General features: G+C 29.6%; 1 protein-coding gene across 1 annotated transcript in view; it reads right to left on the bottom strand.

The window, feature by feature from the left end:
- LOC148307372 (zwei Ig domain protein zig-8-like) overlaps nt 1–17,922 on the bottom strand; it is a 69,835-nt gene that overhangs the window by 25,344 nt on the left and 26,569 nt on the right. The window contains exon 2 of the mRNA XM_088263530.1: nt 788–951. Coding sequence (XP_088119656.1) covers nt 788–857 — 70 coding nt within the window. The 5' untranslated portion in view covers nt 858–951. The remainder of the gene's footprint in view (nt 1–787; nt 952–17,922) is intronic.

Here is a 17,922-nt window from a genome sequence, read left to right as displayed (position 1 = left end):
ATTTTGTAGCTTTATTTCTTAATACAATAAATTTAAATTAATAGTTTAAGGAAAGCTTTCAATAAAGCTTTAGGCGTTATATTTCTTAATTATTGCAAAGCTTAAGATATTAATTTTCTTCCGCGAGCGAAAGCCTATTCATTAAGTAAATTGATGGAATTCGCGGCTAAAAACTTTGTAAACAATAAGTTTTATTTTATACGAACCTGGATGTCCTTGTAGGCACTCAAAAAATACACTAAAAAATTCCAAAATTCTTTGATTCTACTACGTTGTTCACATAAAATTATCAAAAGATGTTCATATCTGTAAATATATTTCTTATCTAACTAGTTTATTTTCACTTTAGGTATTTAATTTTCTTTGGTATTTACCACTTTTTTCTTAAAATTTATTATGGCAAGTGTTTCGATGCATTCAGCATCATTATCAAATATTAGTTTGATTTCATGCAAAGGGTAAAATAATGTAGTTGAAGTTCTAAAAAATAATATGATTGAAGTTGTATATAAATTCTAAAAAATATTCATTTATTTGCTAACTTAGTTAGAAATTTTTCATATTAAAAATTAAAAATATTCGTGTTTTCAAGGCTGTTTAAATATTTTTCTAAAAATACTTTCTTGGTAAAAAAAGGAGATGTTATCAAGATTTCTTTTGATATCACAAGACCTGTAAATAATAAGTATGTGTTCCCATCATTCAACCGTAGGTAATATCTTATTTTTCTATGTTAAGACATCAGTAAGGTATAAGAGTTATTTTTAAATTAAATTCACCAACTTACCAATTAATGAACACAGCTGAAGTTCGCTGGACAAGATTGCCAAGGCAAATAGATTTAAATTCATTAACATTGTAATACTGTTCACTTTTTATCACATCACAGAACACTTTTTAGCATTTTGTTTATTTATCACTTTTTGTAAAAAATGTTTACATTTTCACTGCCTGAAAACAGTTTTCACAATCAATTATTTAAACTTAAAGTACAGAAAATAAAAACTTTAGAGAGCTTATTTCTAAGGAGCGACTTCTAATCAACCAATAACAGACTGACAAGCAATAGTGATCAAGTTTTATGTTTAAAAAACCCTTTAAAATTAATGGGCAGATAGTACTGGTATATTATAAATGTTATTTATTGATTCGGCATTAACTTTGTGGAATGACACGATTATTTTATTAAAATTAAACACTTGAATATTTATTTTTATTTATGACTAGTTTCGAAAACGACAGATGTTTTCGAAACTAGTCGTAAATAAAATTAAAACTCGATAAAGTGGTATATTCAAGTGTTAAATTTTAATAAAATATTATAAATGTTACAGTAATAAATACAGGGACCTCATGAAGTTACCCAGAAACAGTAGAGCTAGTGGCGTATTTGTAGAGCCAGAGCTAATCTCTCCACATCATCTCCTTTACATTTTTATTTTTTTGTTTTATTAGTTTTTATTTTTACTTTAGTTTATAATGCTTTGTCGAATTAAACAAAATACAGCCGACTTAGTATTACACTTACTGCTTAAACAAGCCGGAATAAAAATAATACAATTGATTACATTATTAAAATATTGTATATTGTTATGTAGATAAAAAGAAAACTAGGAAAGCAAAGAAGGATAGACAAGAACATACAAGGGTGAGAAAGGTTCCAACGAATGAATAATGTTTTGTAAATAAAGTTTTATACTGAAATTTCTTGCTGAAACTGTATTTTATAGAATAAAATAACAACTATAATCGTATATTATAGTTTTTTCCACATAAAGTATAAAGTGTCCGCCTCCGTAGTGTTCTGGAGGTCCCGGGTTCGATTCCCAGGGGGGGGGGGTCAAATAAATACAAGTGATTTTTACACTCTAATATTTATTCAATATTACCCTGGACTGGTACCTGAAGCGGATGGCTGATCACCTTTCTAAGATAACACTGTGTTTGTATAATGCAGTGCCCTATGCACCATTAGGGTGCGGATAAGGGTTTGAATTGAATAGTATAATAATTTTTGTGGAAAAAACTTCATTCTTGTTATTTTATTCTATAATAATATTTTGGTAAAATAGTCCATAAAAGCCGAAAACTCAAAGACATTTACATATTTTCTTCTTCTTACTCTTTTCCACACCCATTGCAGCACTGAGCACTGCATCGTATAGAAGTAGTGTTATCTTGATCGTTAATTAAGGAATATTAATAAGTCTTGCGTTGCAGGTACTACCAGTCAAATGCAGTATTAGATAATATTACAGTGATAAATCGCCCTTGGAAATTGATTTCGCGACTTCAAGCACGGTAGTCAAACGTGCTTATCACTACACCACGGAGGCGCATTAAATATAAATTACTTTATTCAAATACATATTTGTATATAATATCATGTTGCCACTAACTAACCTTTACGCTACTTTTATCAGAGGAAGGCAAAGAGAATATAAAGTCACATCAATCTGTCTTTGAAAACATTATTTGCCTCTTCTACATTCATGCCCGACCATTACTAAGACTGAAAAACAATACAAGCCTTGAGTGCTTCTCATATTTTTTTGTTGAAAGAAATGTAACGATATTCCCTAAAAAAAATTGTAAACGACCACTAAAAAAGGACAAAATTACCAATGTTGAAAAAATATATATAACCGAACCTTTTATTTCGAAGTTGTCATTTGAGTGACGTGCTTTATATCTTGTGTTTGATTCTTTGAAGTCAATTCCAAAGGAAACAGTACGCATTAACTACGAAGTTAAGATACACGTTAATGTTAATTTAAATATTTTCTGAAAAAACTGAAGAAAAAAACAGTTCCGGATTTAATTTCTAAAAGGGCGAATCAACAAACAAAAATGGGGATCTTCAGACTAATAAACGGAAAAAAAACTTAATATAAAATACCTCGAATTACATTTATTAAATTAAACAGGTAAAAAATAAATTTATTTTTCAATTTAAATTTGTTGAAGAATGGATATTGTGTATTAAGTAAAATCATAAGAGGATTTCGGAAAGAAGATTTCTTGAAATCTGTTTTTTGTATAAAATAATTTTATCATCTTCTTTTTAATTTTGTTATTTCATTTCTTATATTTTGATTTTACTTAAACAGATATTATTCGAATTTAATATTAAATAACAAGGATAAAAAGGCATATTATTAATAAATATCTTTCGAGTTCATAAAGAAATGTCCAAAAATAATCTGAAATTATTTTTTTTCAATATATAAAAAAATACTGTATTCTTTTTCACGACAAATGTTAGCAGTAACCTTTATACTAAAATATAACTGAGAGAATAGAACGTCACACCACTCTGTCTTTTCAAACGATCTTCTCCTCGTTTACATTCACACATCCATCCCCTCATACGTACCCGCCGATTATTTCGACTCTTGACCTGACCACTTTCAAATATTTGACACACCTGATCGTGCCAACTTTTTTCAGTCTTCCTCTGATCCTTTTTTCCAACAACATTCGCCTCATAAATTTATTTGACCTTTTTTTCCTCCCTCATTCGTTCCATATGGCCAAACCATCTTAACACACCTTTCTTAATTTTATCGATAGCACTTATTTTAGTCTTGCATTCTTTTTCCTGGTCCTTTATCCGCTCCCGTAGTGCAATGGTCAGCACGCTGGGCTACCGTTCTGGAGTTCCCGGGTTCGATTCCCAGGAGGGGGTCAAATAAATATAAGTGATTTTTTCACTCTAATATTTATTCAATATTACGCTGGACTGGTACCTAAAGCGGAGGGCTGATCACCTTTCCTTCGTATGTTAACGATCAAGATAACACTGTGTCCTTTGCACCATTGGGGTGTGGATAAGGGTTTAAATTGAAACTCTTTCCGTTTTTCACCATTCGAATATCTATCATACATCATTTTGAAGCACATTCGTCTGAGAGATCGCATGTTTCAAACGTGCTTTTAATATTTGAATAATTATTAATATATCTTTTTTCCTTTTACTCAATACCCTCTTTGGAAAACATCCGAGTATTTTTTTTTAGGAACTGCACATGATATCATATTTGAATCCCTTGGTAAAAATGATTAAGTGATCTCGTAAATTCCGAGAACATGTTTTATTATATTAAAATCCAGCAACAACGCGAAAAACAAATTGAAATTTATATCTGGATTTTGAAAAAATATCTCGAAATAAATTTTGGAAAATTCTCATCATGGCCTCGATAAATTTGAACCTTAAGCCTGACAATGCATCTGATGAAAAATAATATTAAGGAGAGAAGATGAATAAATCTGATGTTATGCTTTACCCTTGAGACTCGTACAATTTTAGAATAAGATCTTTTGTAAAGATATAAAAAATATATTTTTTAATTACATTTGAGGCACAGTTCAGTTACAGGACCCTTGAGAGATACTGGACACTTTTTTAATAGTATTTTTGTAACAGTGTTATGAATTTTTATCAATTTTATTTCAAATACTAGCTGTATCTGTCTGATACCATATGTGTTTCTGAATGCATAGAAACACATATGGTATCAAAATTTATTAAAATTAAAAGTGCTATTTACCAAGTGAAACATAAATTAAATGTTAAAATAAACATTAAAAACATTTTTATCCTATTTTCATTGGCTCGCCCTAAATTTAAATTTAAATTGAAACATATAAAAATTTAATTGAAATAATTTTTGGTATTAATATAATATTATACAATAAGGTAAGTGTTTCAATAATGCTGGTTTATATCTAAAATCAAGTAATTTAGATAGATTTCTATTGTAAAATTTGAGGCATCGATTGGTTTCACTAAGTTTTATACGGGTATTAACACACTACATATTTACATAATGCGATTTATTCAAGTAAACTTAATTGCATTAGGTGATATGTACCTTTGTATATTTACATAAATTAACATGAATTTACACTTTTATCTATAAATAACATGTTGTTTGCAATGAGATTGAATGTATTAATTTAAACTGTTTCATAATTTTAACATAGTAATTAAAAAAACTAAAGAGTAGTAATATTTTAGAGAACTGTAGAAAAATCTGTTAGTTTTTATTCAAAAATCTAGGTGAACAAATTTGGCACACTCAAAATATTCTGAGTAAAATAACTTTTTATGTAAATGTTTTGTACTGACATTTATGGGTGAAACTGCATTTAATTAAAAAAATAACAACTTTGTACAAAGTTTTTTACACACATATTTAATTTGTCTAGTGACTGTGTTTCATCATGTACCGATATCATCAGACTGGTGATATCGTTTACGACGAAACCTGGTCACTGGTCAACTATAATTTATGAGGAAAAAGTATACAGTTGTTATTTAATTTTATAAGTAGTTATATTTAAGAGAACTGGACATGAAAATGTTATTTAGTTTTCCCCAACAATATTTTGACTGTGTACAAATTTTTATTTACAAATCTGGGTCAGCAAAGATTTCGACACAATCCAAATATTATGAATAAAATAACTGGTCGTAAGGTTTAATAAAAATAAAAATTACATTTACGGACATCTTCTTTAATTGTTTAATAATTTTTTTGAACAAACTTAATATTTTTCAAATGGAGAAAAAATCTTTAGGTTTTACTTAAAAAGATCTGTTGCACGGTAAAAAGTTCAATAAGTGCCTTGATATTTATTTTTAATATATGTCATTATTTTTAAACTTTATAAACGATCTCCTGAAAAATCAAGTTTTTTTTATATTTGACGTTGTTGAAAAGAGTGAGCGATGTACATATGATACCACCTCTCCAGAGAATTTCTTGTGAACTATCACGTATCTGATGTCGGATAGTTCCTTATTCGGACTGGTTAGAGTATAGTGATTATTAATCATGGATACAATGGTGAATGTTACACCTGCATAAAGTGATCATTATACTAGCCTATGACTGGTTGTAACCCTTGTATTAACCCTTGGTTGTAAGACATTCATATAATTTTTCATCCTATGTATGTTGAGATGGCAATATTTAAGTCTCGTATTTGATTTTAATTAATTTCTTATCTCTATATTAAATATTTTCATTAAAATTTTAAACTTTTTTAGATGAATTTTTAATGTAACTTTCAAGTAATTGACCCTTTTAATATTTTTTCGTAAATCTTCCCCTTCTTTGAGATCTACATAAAGGGCTTTACTAGGGTAGAGAAGTATCGTTTTATTTCGTTTCATTATTCTAACATTACAAATGCTCAATCTAATCCCTGTCACTCCTTTCGTCCTGACAACCCCGTCTCTTGTCTACAAGGCAGGTCCTTTGGGTGTGAGGGAAATATGTTTATATAGATGTTAAATGTTTTATTAAAATGCTTTAAGTAATAATGGTGTTACAAAATAACGATATCATACATAATTTAAAGTACCTATTTTATTTCAAATGCGTAGGATCATTGTAGTTGTAGACTATGAAACCGAATAAAACGTCACGCGAACAGGAAAATAGTCTATTTACAATATACAAAAAATAAAAGATCGCTTATTTAGGAAATTTTGACAAAACGTTGCATAAGAATATTCCCGTGTTTTATATTGAACATATCACTGGAATTTTCACAGTTTTGTTGTTGTTGAAAAACTCCCTTTTTACCGAAATGGCAGCTCCACCTGTTGACCGTAATGCACAAAACACTAAATTTGCTTCTTGACACCCGGTGTCACTTAAGATGACAATGTTCGTTAAAAAAAAACGCTTTAACTATTTGAGAGACTATAATTTAATAATTCATTACATTTACGGCATTTTTATATATTGTTTTTACTAGTCAAAATTAAATTTACAGCAAAACACGTTACACCAATAGTGGAGACTGACCGGAGCATTTCGTCGTAACGTAACGTCGTAATATCGCTCGCGGCGAGCATGTTACGTTACGACGTTACGGCACTGCTGACTGTCCGCGATCAGTGCTCGTTTAGAACACTCGTTTAGAACTGCTCGCTTGTGGCCTTGTGCTCAGTGTTGCCATATGCCAAACCAAAAAAATCTCAATTACAGTCTGGAAATCTGTATTACATTTGTAATCAATAGCCCAAAATCTGTATGAATCTTTGCAACTTTGCATTCGTAGTAAAAATGTCGGACGGAGAAGACGTGATTCTTGGTTCTGTGATTTTAATAAATTACAGCTTTCTTCAAATGAAGATAAAAAAAGATTCCCCGTAGTTTGGGGAATTTCCCACAGATTGGCAACCCTGGTACTGATTTAAAATTGCATCCGACTTCGGAAGGAGCATTCGGAACGAGGGGCGATCAGCTCGGCTCGCTGTACTGACTATACGAATGCTTGTATCGTAATGTATTACGTTACGACGAAATACTCCGGTCAGTCTCCACCATAATATTTCTTACTGCGGACAGCATGCTTTTTGATAGCTGCTGTCACTTATTATGTTCAATGTTTAAGATTGCATTGTTATTTCAATGTTTAAAATATATATATATTGCAACACAAACATTGTGAAATTACGTATTACATACAAATGTGTGTTTTCTTTTATATTTTTTCCATTTCACCAGACTGAGCCACAACAATACATAGCTGGTAAAACTGGCTTAAAATAAATTTATAATACGTATTTAGCATATAATATATTATAAAATAAATTCTTGCGACGATTTTGCAGTTTTTAAACTAAGAGTGTGTAGGTCAAATGTATTTGTATCTGTAAGATAAATTTCTAAGAAGTGTCTGACATGATTTATAGAGTAAGTAAGATTATCGACAGAATCTCAATTGTAGCAGACATTTGGAAAAACAATCTATTATTTCTGGAGATCGATTCTGTTATCTTAAATCTTGAAATTGTATTTCGTTTATTTACATGAAAATAAAGTTTTCCTGGAATTCTACAGGAGTATAAAGTGAGAATATCCATAACAAGAATTAATTCTTTGTACAGGGTGGAGGAGATCAAGTGTAACACGTGGAGGACGCTTTAGTTTTTTTTAATAAAATTGCTAATGCGTTTTTTCAATATCTAAAATCTAGGAATGATTTGAAATTTTGACGGAGTAATGCGAATACCTGTGACTGATAGTTTCACCTATGACATAAAAAAATACTAAGATAATGGTATCATACATGATTAAAATAGTGAAAGCCATTTGTACCATAAACCAAGCTAGGACACAAAATGCCGAACTCGTTTTTAGTGGAACGGAAGGACTGTTGACAGTCAATAGTTCAGCTTCTCCTGAGGAGTTTTTCGTGATTTCCTCTCAGTAATGAGCACAAGCTAAGAAGTTCCTGATGAAGATAAAATCTTTCCATTTTTAATTTACATTAGAGTCTAAGAGTTTGACGTTGAAGGTTTAAGAGAGGTAGGAGCTGCTTCCTATTCTTATTTATTTATTTATTTGTGATTTTTATTTTGATTTATTATCAGTGGGATCGTAGACAATTGAGGGGAAGCTTAAGCCATTATCATATTGTTAATTATGTGTTTATTATCTTTTATTTTTTTGACTTTTCTGATGAGCATCGAAACACGTGTCAAAATAGATTTTGAGAAAAAGTGGTATTTACTCAAAAAAGGTTCTATTTCTTTAAAACGAAGAAACAAAATTTCACTTAATGATTTCATATAAATATACCTACACACATATAAAATAGTTTTTTTCTGAATATCTCTTGACTTTCGTGGCATTCTGTATTGGCATTTGTTCCTAAACGCCCGTTTTAACGAGCCGCCCTTAAGCCTAAAGAGTTTAAAAGTTTCCCAATTCGCCGAAGTACCTACCGGACAAATTATTTTAACCGACCCCTATCAACCGCTGGACACAAGAAGAATTTTAATTTTAATTATCGATCGCGTTCGGGTGGGGGAAGTTACATAAACGTTAATTAATATTGATTACGTTAGTACCGAAACTAACTTGGCTCATCAGTGATCCTGATCCCAGATAGATATCATGTGTGTACCTGCATGCAGTGGGTGGGCATCGATTAGTGACCACGACAAATTAATTAAACTAATTAACCATGTAATTCGTTTTATTGCATGAGTAAAAATTACCAGCAAAGCCTCCATTTTATAGATTTGTTTAATTGTCGGAAATAAAGTTTTAAGGAAAACTAACTAACCACTAAGACGCTTCTCCGCAGGAATAGATAGAGAGAAAATAAAGCTACACCAATCGGTCTTTGTAAATAATCTTTTCCTCTTCCACATTCATGCATCTCTTCATATATACCCGCCAATTATTCCAAATCCTGATCTGACCACTTTCAAGTATTTGAAATACTTGATCATGCCAAGTTTCTCTTGATAATTATCTGCTTTTATTAATATTAATATAACCACATTCACCTTATTTTTTTTCGCATATCGATTCACATACCAAAACCATCTCAACACACCTTTCTTAATTTTATCGTTATTGTTTTTCTATGCCTTGCATTCTTTCCTTATTTCACCATCATACAACGTTTTGTGGCACATTCTTCAATATTAATTCTGCAAATATTCTAGTAATAAATGTTGATCCTAACAGTATGACACCGACTGTACACTGCTAGCCATACAAACATACATACTAGAACATAAATAAACAAACTTGTAAAGTACTAATCATGCTGAAAGAACATCGATGTTTAATTCACATGGTTGTTTATTCAACGTCAAAATATATATTTTTTTAAAAATTATACGAGACCAATTTTTGTTGTTTTAATGTTAACACGACTAGTGTAAACATTTGTGGTTCTGAAAATTAGTTTTATTTACATTAATAAACTCAAATGCGATCTCATACAAGTATTTTATTGTAATATTAAAATTTATGTTGTTTTTCAACAAAGTTAATGATGTATCGATAAGTAATATTTTTTAACATTAAATTAAATAACTAAAAAAAAAACTTATACAGGATAATAATTGTAATTAAAATAAATATATGCCAACCTACTTCAATTTTACAGGAGAGTAAAAAAATCTTCTAATTTTTTTTCTTTTTTGTTTGTCATTTAGAACTTATTATTCGTTTTAATATAATAACTGTTTAAATTCAAACCCAAAATTAATGACAAAAATTTACAAAAAAAAATCAATCATCATTAAAATATTCATAACAATACCTTATTTTATCATTTAGATGAATGATATAAATATAGATTGTAATTACGTAAGCGCAAACATGGCTTAATCTTATTGGTTTCGAAAAAATAAGGTTTAAATTTATCCGTGAAAAAATGTGTCGGAACGCCGTTCCACCACGTTACATGAAAAAAAGCCATGTATGTATAAAGGAACAAGAGCATACATCCGTTAAAAAGGCCAAAAAAATAATTTATGTTGTTTTAACTGTTAGTGAAATATTTTGAGAAACGCTGCTAGGATAAACTGAAACCACAAACTAGAAAGCGACCGCCAGGCCTCCGATAGTAGCACTAAAATTCCCATGCATTCCAGTCATTCTCCAACTTTTCCAGAATGTCGCCTCCCCTCACCGACCCGCCCTCCCGGTTCACGTCACCCCGGTTTACGTTTCGGCTCAGTTAACTTTACACACTAATGTTGTAACTGTAACGAATGGTCACCTGTATTAAACTTCTCTAGTTAATTCACAATTAGTACTAGTACAACTTCACCTGACGTTCGTTTATGGTTACTAATGAAATTTCGCACTAATGTTCTAAATATTTATTTGATGACAATTACGCGAGTAGCTTAGAATCAAGTGATAAATGTGTTAAGTTATTTTTTGGAATTCCCATTAATGTTTATCGCAGTATCGATTTTAAAAAAATAATAACAGTAAAAAACATGGCATCTCACATTTATTTTTCGATTTTTAAATGCTACACACAAGTGATCACTAAAGCAATCCAACGATAGATCTTTACCCATGTATATACTAGACTCTCCTATTTTAGTATCAGTAAACTCTTCACCTTAGTTTAAGTATAAAAAAAACGCACATCTAAAATATTTTTCTAAAAATAATGAAAAAATAAAGGTTTTTTGAATAATTTCTTGAAATAATATGGTTTGATTCAATTCATTTTTTTTAATTAAATGTTTAAAAACAATTTTTTTTCTTTCTTCTCTTTTTTTCGGGCGTTTTCCAGTTTATTAAAAAATCTGGTTCGGATCTTGCATACATCCAAATAAAAGGATCTCTGCTAAATAATAGCCATTTTTCATTCGTTATTTTACAAAACTAGATGTTTAAAAAAAGTAACATATTAAACTGCCTAATTTTATTGAAATTTTTAATGAAATATAAAGAAAAAAATCATTTCGTACCGTGAGTATTGTTCATATGCGTTTGAATTTTTTATGTCGTTAGTTTTTCATTTGTTTTTTTTTTCGAGTAAAACTAATTTGGCTCTAGCCGTCCATAATTATATATTTAGGTGTTCTTACATACTGAAATAAGTAAACAGAAAGAAATTGGTTAAATACGAGTATTGAAGGTCGTCAATGGAATTGACACTTCGGTTACATAAGCAAACACTTAATAGTCAATCAGAAAATTGGTTTTTAATTCATCGAGTAAAGGTACAGAAACACCTCAAGTTTATCGATCAATATGTAAGCAATTATTTTCTTTCTGTTTACAATTCACAATGTAAACTTTACGTAACAACAAATGCCTTTGGATTCTAATTAAAGTAACCTAAAACTTCTTCACCAATGCGTAAACTCAAAATTAATTCACCTGATTCTCATAACTTTCTCAATGAAGAAACTTTCTTCGCCAGATTTCCACAGGAAATTACAATACACTTAAATATTCTGGTCGTGTAGCCAATAAACCTTGTAGGTTTCTCCATCTGATTAAAATATTTAAGACTCGCTGAGTGGAAATATCGGTTAAACTTTCAGAAATAAATTACAGAAGAAAGAAACAATTTTTGTCCTTTTTATGTATTTGACAAGCAATGTAAGGAGGGAGTAATTGGAGATCCAAAGTCTACGGGGAAATACTAATGCGAGGTCTCTGTATTGGCAAGAAATTCGTTTTAAATTTCCAATTATTCGGATTTCTAATCATTTTTCGGGAGCTGTTTAAAATTGAAAGGAATATATATCATCCGTGGAAATAAGGCCGCGATCACGTTTTTACGGAAGACATAAAAATATTGTTCTCGCGAGTTTTCTTTACGGCAAAAAGCGTAGTCTGGTGCGTGCTTTTGAGTGAGCATTTTAGATGTGATAATTTGAGGGTAGGGAAATTTTGTGCTCAATGATTGTATATGGTGTTTTTAGTTTTGAAATATATGTGTTAAATAATAACATTATTTCAAGAAACGTTTACCTCGTTCCATACTTGAGGCGTATTTTTATTTTCGTCAGTTGAAAGTCCAGAAAACACTGAAGTCCAGTGATGCTTCATGTCGAGCACCCTGTATGTGCCTGACAAGCAGTTTTGTGATGAGCTTGGAATTTTTCCGGCCTGACATTCAATTTCTTACTTTGGAAGCTGTTTAATGGATAGTTCATTGAATATTTCTAGAAACGGCTTATGAGTGACCATTTATAGGTAGATATAAGGTAAAAAGAAACATACACATCAGTTTAAATTAAAAAGCTGGTATGACTTAAGTACTTGAGAAAAATCAAGAACTCTTGATTAATTCACATACAATATTTTTTTTTTCTTTTGAATTTCACAAAACATTATAATTACAAGTACAAAAAAAAATTATACAAAAAAAACATACCACAAAGGCATGGCCTGTGTGTGAGTATACATTTTGTTTAAGGTTATTTTAAGAGGGCACTGGCAAGAATACGATAGATATCAGAAATAAAATTAAATTAAAAGTGCATATATAAACGAAAATTTTTGATTTTAACAGAAAACAAAAAATCAAAAAGATGAAAAATAAAATTGCAAATATGTACTATATGAGTTATATGTTTATAAGAGGAAGTTACTTAGATCTGTTTTTTTAGAAATAAATAATTTAAGCAAAAATTTAAATCGATACAAACTTAGGTAATTAATGTCTAACATATAGTCTTTGTGGAAAAAATAAACAGTATTCGAGCTATAAAATTAATAATAATAATAATAAAACCCTTATCCGCACCCCAATGGTGCATAGGGCACTGCGTCATATAAACGCAGTGTTATCTTGATCGTTTACACATGAAGGAAAGGTCATCAGCCCTCCGCTTCAGGTACCAGTCCAGGGTGATATTGAATACATAAGAAAGTGAAAAAAATTACTTATATTTATTTTACCCCCTTCGGGAATTGAACCCGGGACCTCCAGACTGGTAGCCGAGCGTGCTGACCATTACACTACGGAGGCGGATTTTAATATTATATTATGTAAAAATAAAATTGAATAAAATTAGTAAATTATTCGTTCTTTGGCTAGATCTATTAATATTTTTAGAAAATAAATGTTATACACTGTTGGCAATAGATTTCTCGTAGCTCCAAAAGATAAGCTTCCTGAAATAATTGGTTGGATGGAAAAGTTAATTTTTTAAGCATGTTTTTGATAATAAGTTTTATGAACATCTATTTTGCGGAAAAGCTCTATGTACTGACATTTCATTCAGCTAATATTCTGTCTCTTTGTCTTTCAGTGCTTTCAACGTTTTATGTATGTATGTTCGGGTCGGTACTCTAACAAAATTCAGGGAAAAGCTAACATTTGCTATGAAGGAATTGATGAAAATAGCGTTTGAACTTTGATATTTTCAGTACTTCATATAATGCATCGTATAAGTGAACAATCACCCATAGGTGTATGTAACACTTCATTATAGATAATGGTATAAAATAATAAAAAAAACACTTATTTTTATACCACTTGCGTTTATTTATGACTACTAGTTTCAGAAGCTAAGCTTCCATCCTCAGGTCTAAATGTAAACTAGAACATAATTAAAAATAAATTGCTCTATAAATAAGGAGAGGGATAAGTTAGGAGGAGGGGGCGTTAGTAAAAAAAAACATCCGTGAGAAATTTTAGAATAAAATAACATCGTAGTGGTCTTCTTAGTAATTATTTTTCGGATTTTTCAAATCACATTATAGATACAAATCACTCATTCTACTCTCATAAACTAAAACTATTACACCTTGTACCACATGAAGGCCAAATTATGAATTATTTAGAATATTTAGAAAACTAAAAAACTTAATTCTATAATAATATATTGTTTCAAAATTCTTGACCTTTGCTTTCCATTTTTCCTTTTTTTTTCAAACTCCGCCCCCTTGACTAACATCCTCTCTCCGTAACTCACCCCTCTCCTTATTAATATAACAGTTTATTCTTGATTATGTTTAAGTTTACATTTAGACCTGAGGATGGAAGCTAAGCTACCGAAACTAGTAGTCATAAATAAAATCGAGTGATATAAAAACAAGTGATGTTCTTTTATAATTTTTATGTCTTACCACAAAGTAAATGCCGAAACAATAAATAAAAAAAGAATATGGCATACATTATTTTTTCCCTTTAACTCGTCCGCACCCAATGATGCATAAGGTACTGCATCGTAGTGACGATAAAAAACACGTAGTGTAATCTTGTTCGTTAATTGTGTAAAGGCAAGGTGATCAGCCCTGCGATATTTGTACCAGTCTAGGGCGAATTAGATATAAGTGTGAGAGTGAAAATCACCCATATTAATTTTGACCCGCATCGGAATCGAGCCCGGGACCTCCAGAACGGTAGCCAAGCGCGTTGATCATTATACTACGGTGGTGAACAATACATGATTACAACATAAATAAATATTGTTTTAGCAGATTCTCTTAAGAAAATTTGTTGGAGTTTGGAGTTTGATCAAAAACATAAATGAAGAAGAATATGAAAGTCTAAGTATTTACAGGGCTTATGGCCTGTCAAAGGCTGGTTAAGTTGTCACTTTACATACGTGCAATATTCGCCGTTCTTTTTTAAACATGACTGTCATTAGATGTTCAAAAATATGTAAAAATAACTCCTAAATGTAGAAAACCCAGATTCGTAAACAAGAACTTAGATACAAAGTTTTGAGTGTGTTCAAATACTTTTTCACAAAATCTGGATTATCTCCAATTACAGGAGTTACTTTCATATTATTTTTTGACATCTCATCAAAGATGAAGAAGAATATGGAAGTCTGGGCATTTACGGGGCTGACGACCGTCATAGGTTGTTTTGAGTGATCACTTTACACACGTGTAACATTCACCAATTCAACCCATTCTTGACAACCACACTATTCAAATTCTCGGAAGTTCAATATATATGAACCAATTTAGAAACCTTGTTCTTGAATCACTAGAACTTCACTAGAGACATCTATTGGTGAGATGTAAAGAAGTGAAGTTCTAGTGATTCAAGAACAAGGTTTCTAAATTGGTTCATATAAATTGAACTTCCGAGAGTTTGAGTAGTGTGGTTGTCAAGAATGGGTAGAATTGGTGAATGTTACACGTGTGTAAAGTGATCACTTAAACCAGCCTATGACGGTCGTCTGCCCCGTAAATGCCCAGACTTCCATATTCTTCTTCATCTTTGATGAGATGTCAAAAAATAAAAAGAACTTAGATACACTCAAAATATTACGAAAATATTCAGCATTATTTTTTTGACCTTGTTTTGTAAGGTTGCGTTGATTATTACCTAAAAACATGGTTTCAATATGTTGGATCTAGATTCTAGATTTTACACCTCGAAATTTTTTTTTCAGTTATTTTACCATATAACTTTTCACCAGTAAATAAATATCGTGACGGGGTACATAAATTTACCACCGTATAACTTGGATTCGATTCACATGGCTTATTTCTGTTACTATACGAATTCTCCAAAAGTAAAATCTTAAATCGATAAGAATCTTGGTTCGATCAAAGAAATAAATATTCGTCGAGAAATTATGGCCATTGAAGTCGTCATGCAGTCATTAAAACATTAAGAGTAAACCTTTTAGTATGAAGCTATGAATTTCCACCCTAAAAACGTAATACAGGGTTATCCAAAAAGATATTACCACATACATGGGATTGATTTTATCACCGTTTCCTTTTTAGTCATTAGTCACAGACCCGGTATGCATAAATTTCTCATTTTGTGGGTAACTCAAATAGAAATATGAACGTACGAAATGAGTGGTTATATTTTTTTTCGACAAACCTGATTACATTTATACATATTATACGTGTCTCGACAAAAGATTTTTTTTATACGAATGGTATATGTAAGTCATATCACACCTATGTTTATATACATATGCCAGGTGGTATATGTATATAAACATATATATAAATATATATATATATATATATATATATATATATATATATATATATATATATATATATATATATATATATATATATATATATATATATATATATATATATATATATATATATATATATATATATATATATATATATATATATATATATATATATATATATATATATATATATATATATATATATATATATATATATATATATATATATATATATATATATATATATATATATTTAAATATATATATATATATATATATATCTATATATATATATATATATATATATATATTTATATATATATATATATATATATATATATATATATATATATATATATATATATATATATATATATATATATATATATATATATATATATATATATATATATATATATATATATATATATATATATATATATATATATATATTTATATATATATATATATATATATATATATATATATATATATATATATATATATATATATATATATATATTTAAATATATAAATAAATATATTATAAACATGTACATGGTACATGTAAATATATTTATGTATAAACCGTGATTTTTTTTTAAAAATATGATGGTTATATATATAATTTATTACCAATAAGGACAATTTATTGACATCTCAACATAGATAAAAAAGGATATGGTTGCGGAGTAATAATTTACGACTTATCATATCTGTTAAACCAGCATTTAAGAATTTAGACACACTCAAAATGTTTTGAAGAAAAATTTATGCTGAATTATCTGAAAATTTAAATATGACCTTTATTTTTTTGGCAATTTCAAGCGTTAATATTTTTTAAATTTGAGTAATTTATGAAAAACTCTGTCTCAATAGCACTCAAATTAATACAGTGTTTTACAAAATATTCGCCAACGCTGCCAATTCACCGAGTCATTTAAAACATCCCGAATGGTACAATTTTTTTAATTTTTCCCTTCCAATTATAGGGCTTTGAGGAACTTTCATACTCAGGGTATTAAAAAGTTACAATTAATTAAAAATCCTACCCTTAAAAATAATTTTACGCCAAAAGCAGAGGTCGGTTTTTTGTTGATCTTTGGGAGTTAAAATTTAATACATAAATATTAATTTAGGGGTGAAAATAATCTTATAATTATTTCCACGAAAAAACAGATTGATTATTGATTATGAGGGTCAAATTATGGCCATTGACCCAGGAACTAAAAAAATATTTAAAAATACTAATTACTAATAAAATTACGTTTTTTCTTTTTGATTACTTAAGTACGTATTCAAATGATGTGGCTGTTATTTTCAGATTAAAATAAAATATAATGTTCAGGTCATTATTTGCAAATACGACTACATTACTTGTACAAAAATTATTCATCACACCCGATCAAATACATTAAATATATAATATTATAACTTTTACAATTGTTGATGTTTGTCCGCTTCTGTTATGTAATGGTAAGCGTGTTAAACTACCATGCTGGAGGTCCCGGGTTCGACTCCCAAGGGGAAAGTGATAATAAATATTGGTTTTTGTACACTCAAATAAATATTTAATACTACACTGTTTAAATTTGATATGGTCCCTGAAGCGCAGGAGTGATCACCTTGCCATCGTGTAAGTAACAATCAAGATAACACTTTGTCAATACGATGCAGTGCCCTATGCGTCATTGGGTGCGGATAAG

The sequence above is a fragment of the Brachycentrus maculatus genome, unplaced genomic scaffold (genome assembly GCF_059751285.1).
Source record: "Brachycentrus maculatus isolate JH-2025_06_01 unplaced genomic scaffold, ASM5975128v1 h1tg000200l, whole genome shotgun sequence".
Taxonomy (NCBI): Eukaryota; Metazoa; Arthropoda; class Insecta; order Trichoptera; family Brachycentridae; genus Brachycentrus; species Brachycentrus maculatus.
Note: the sequence above shows the minus strand (reverse complement) of the source record. Positions and strands in the feature narration are given on the sequence as shown.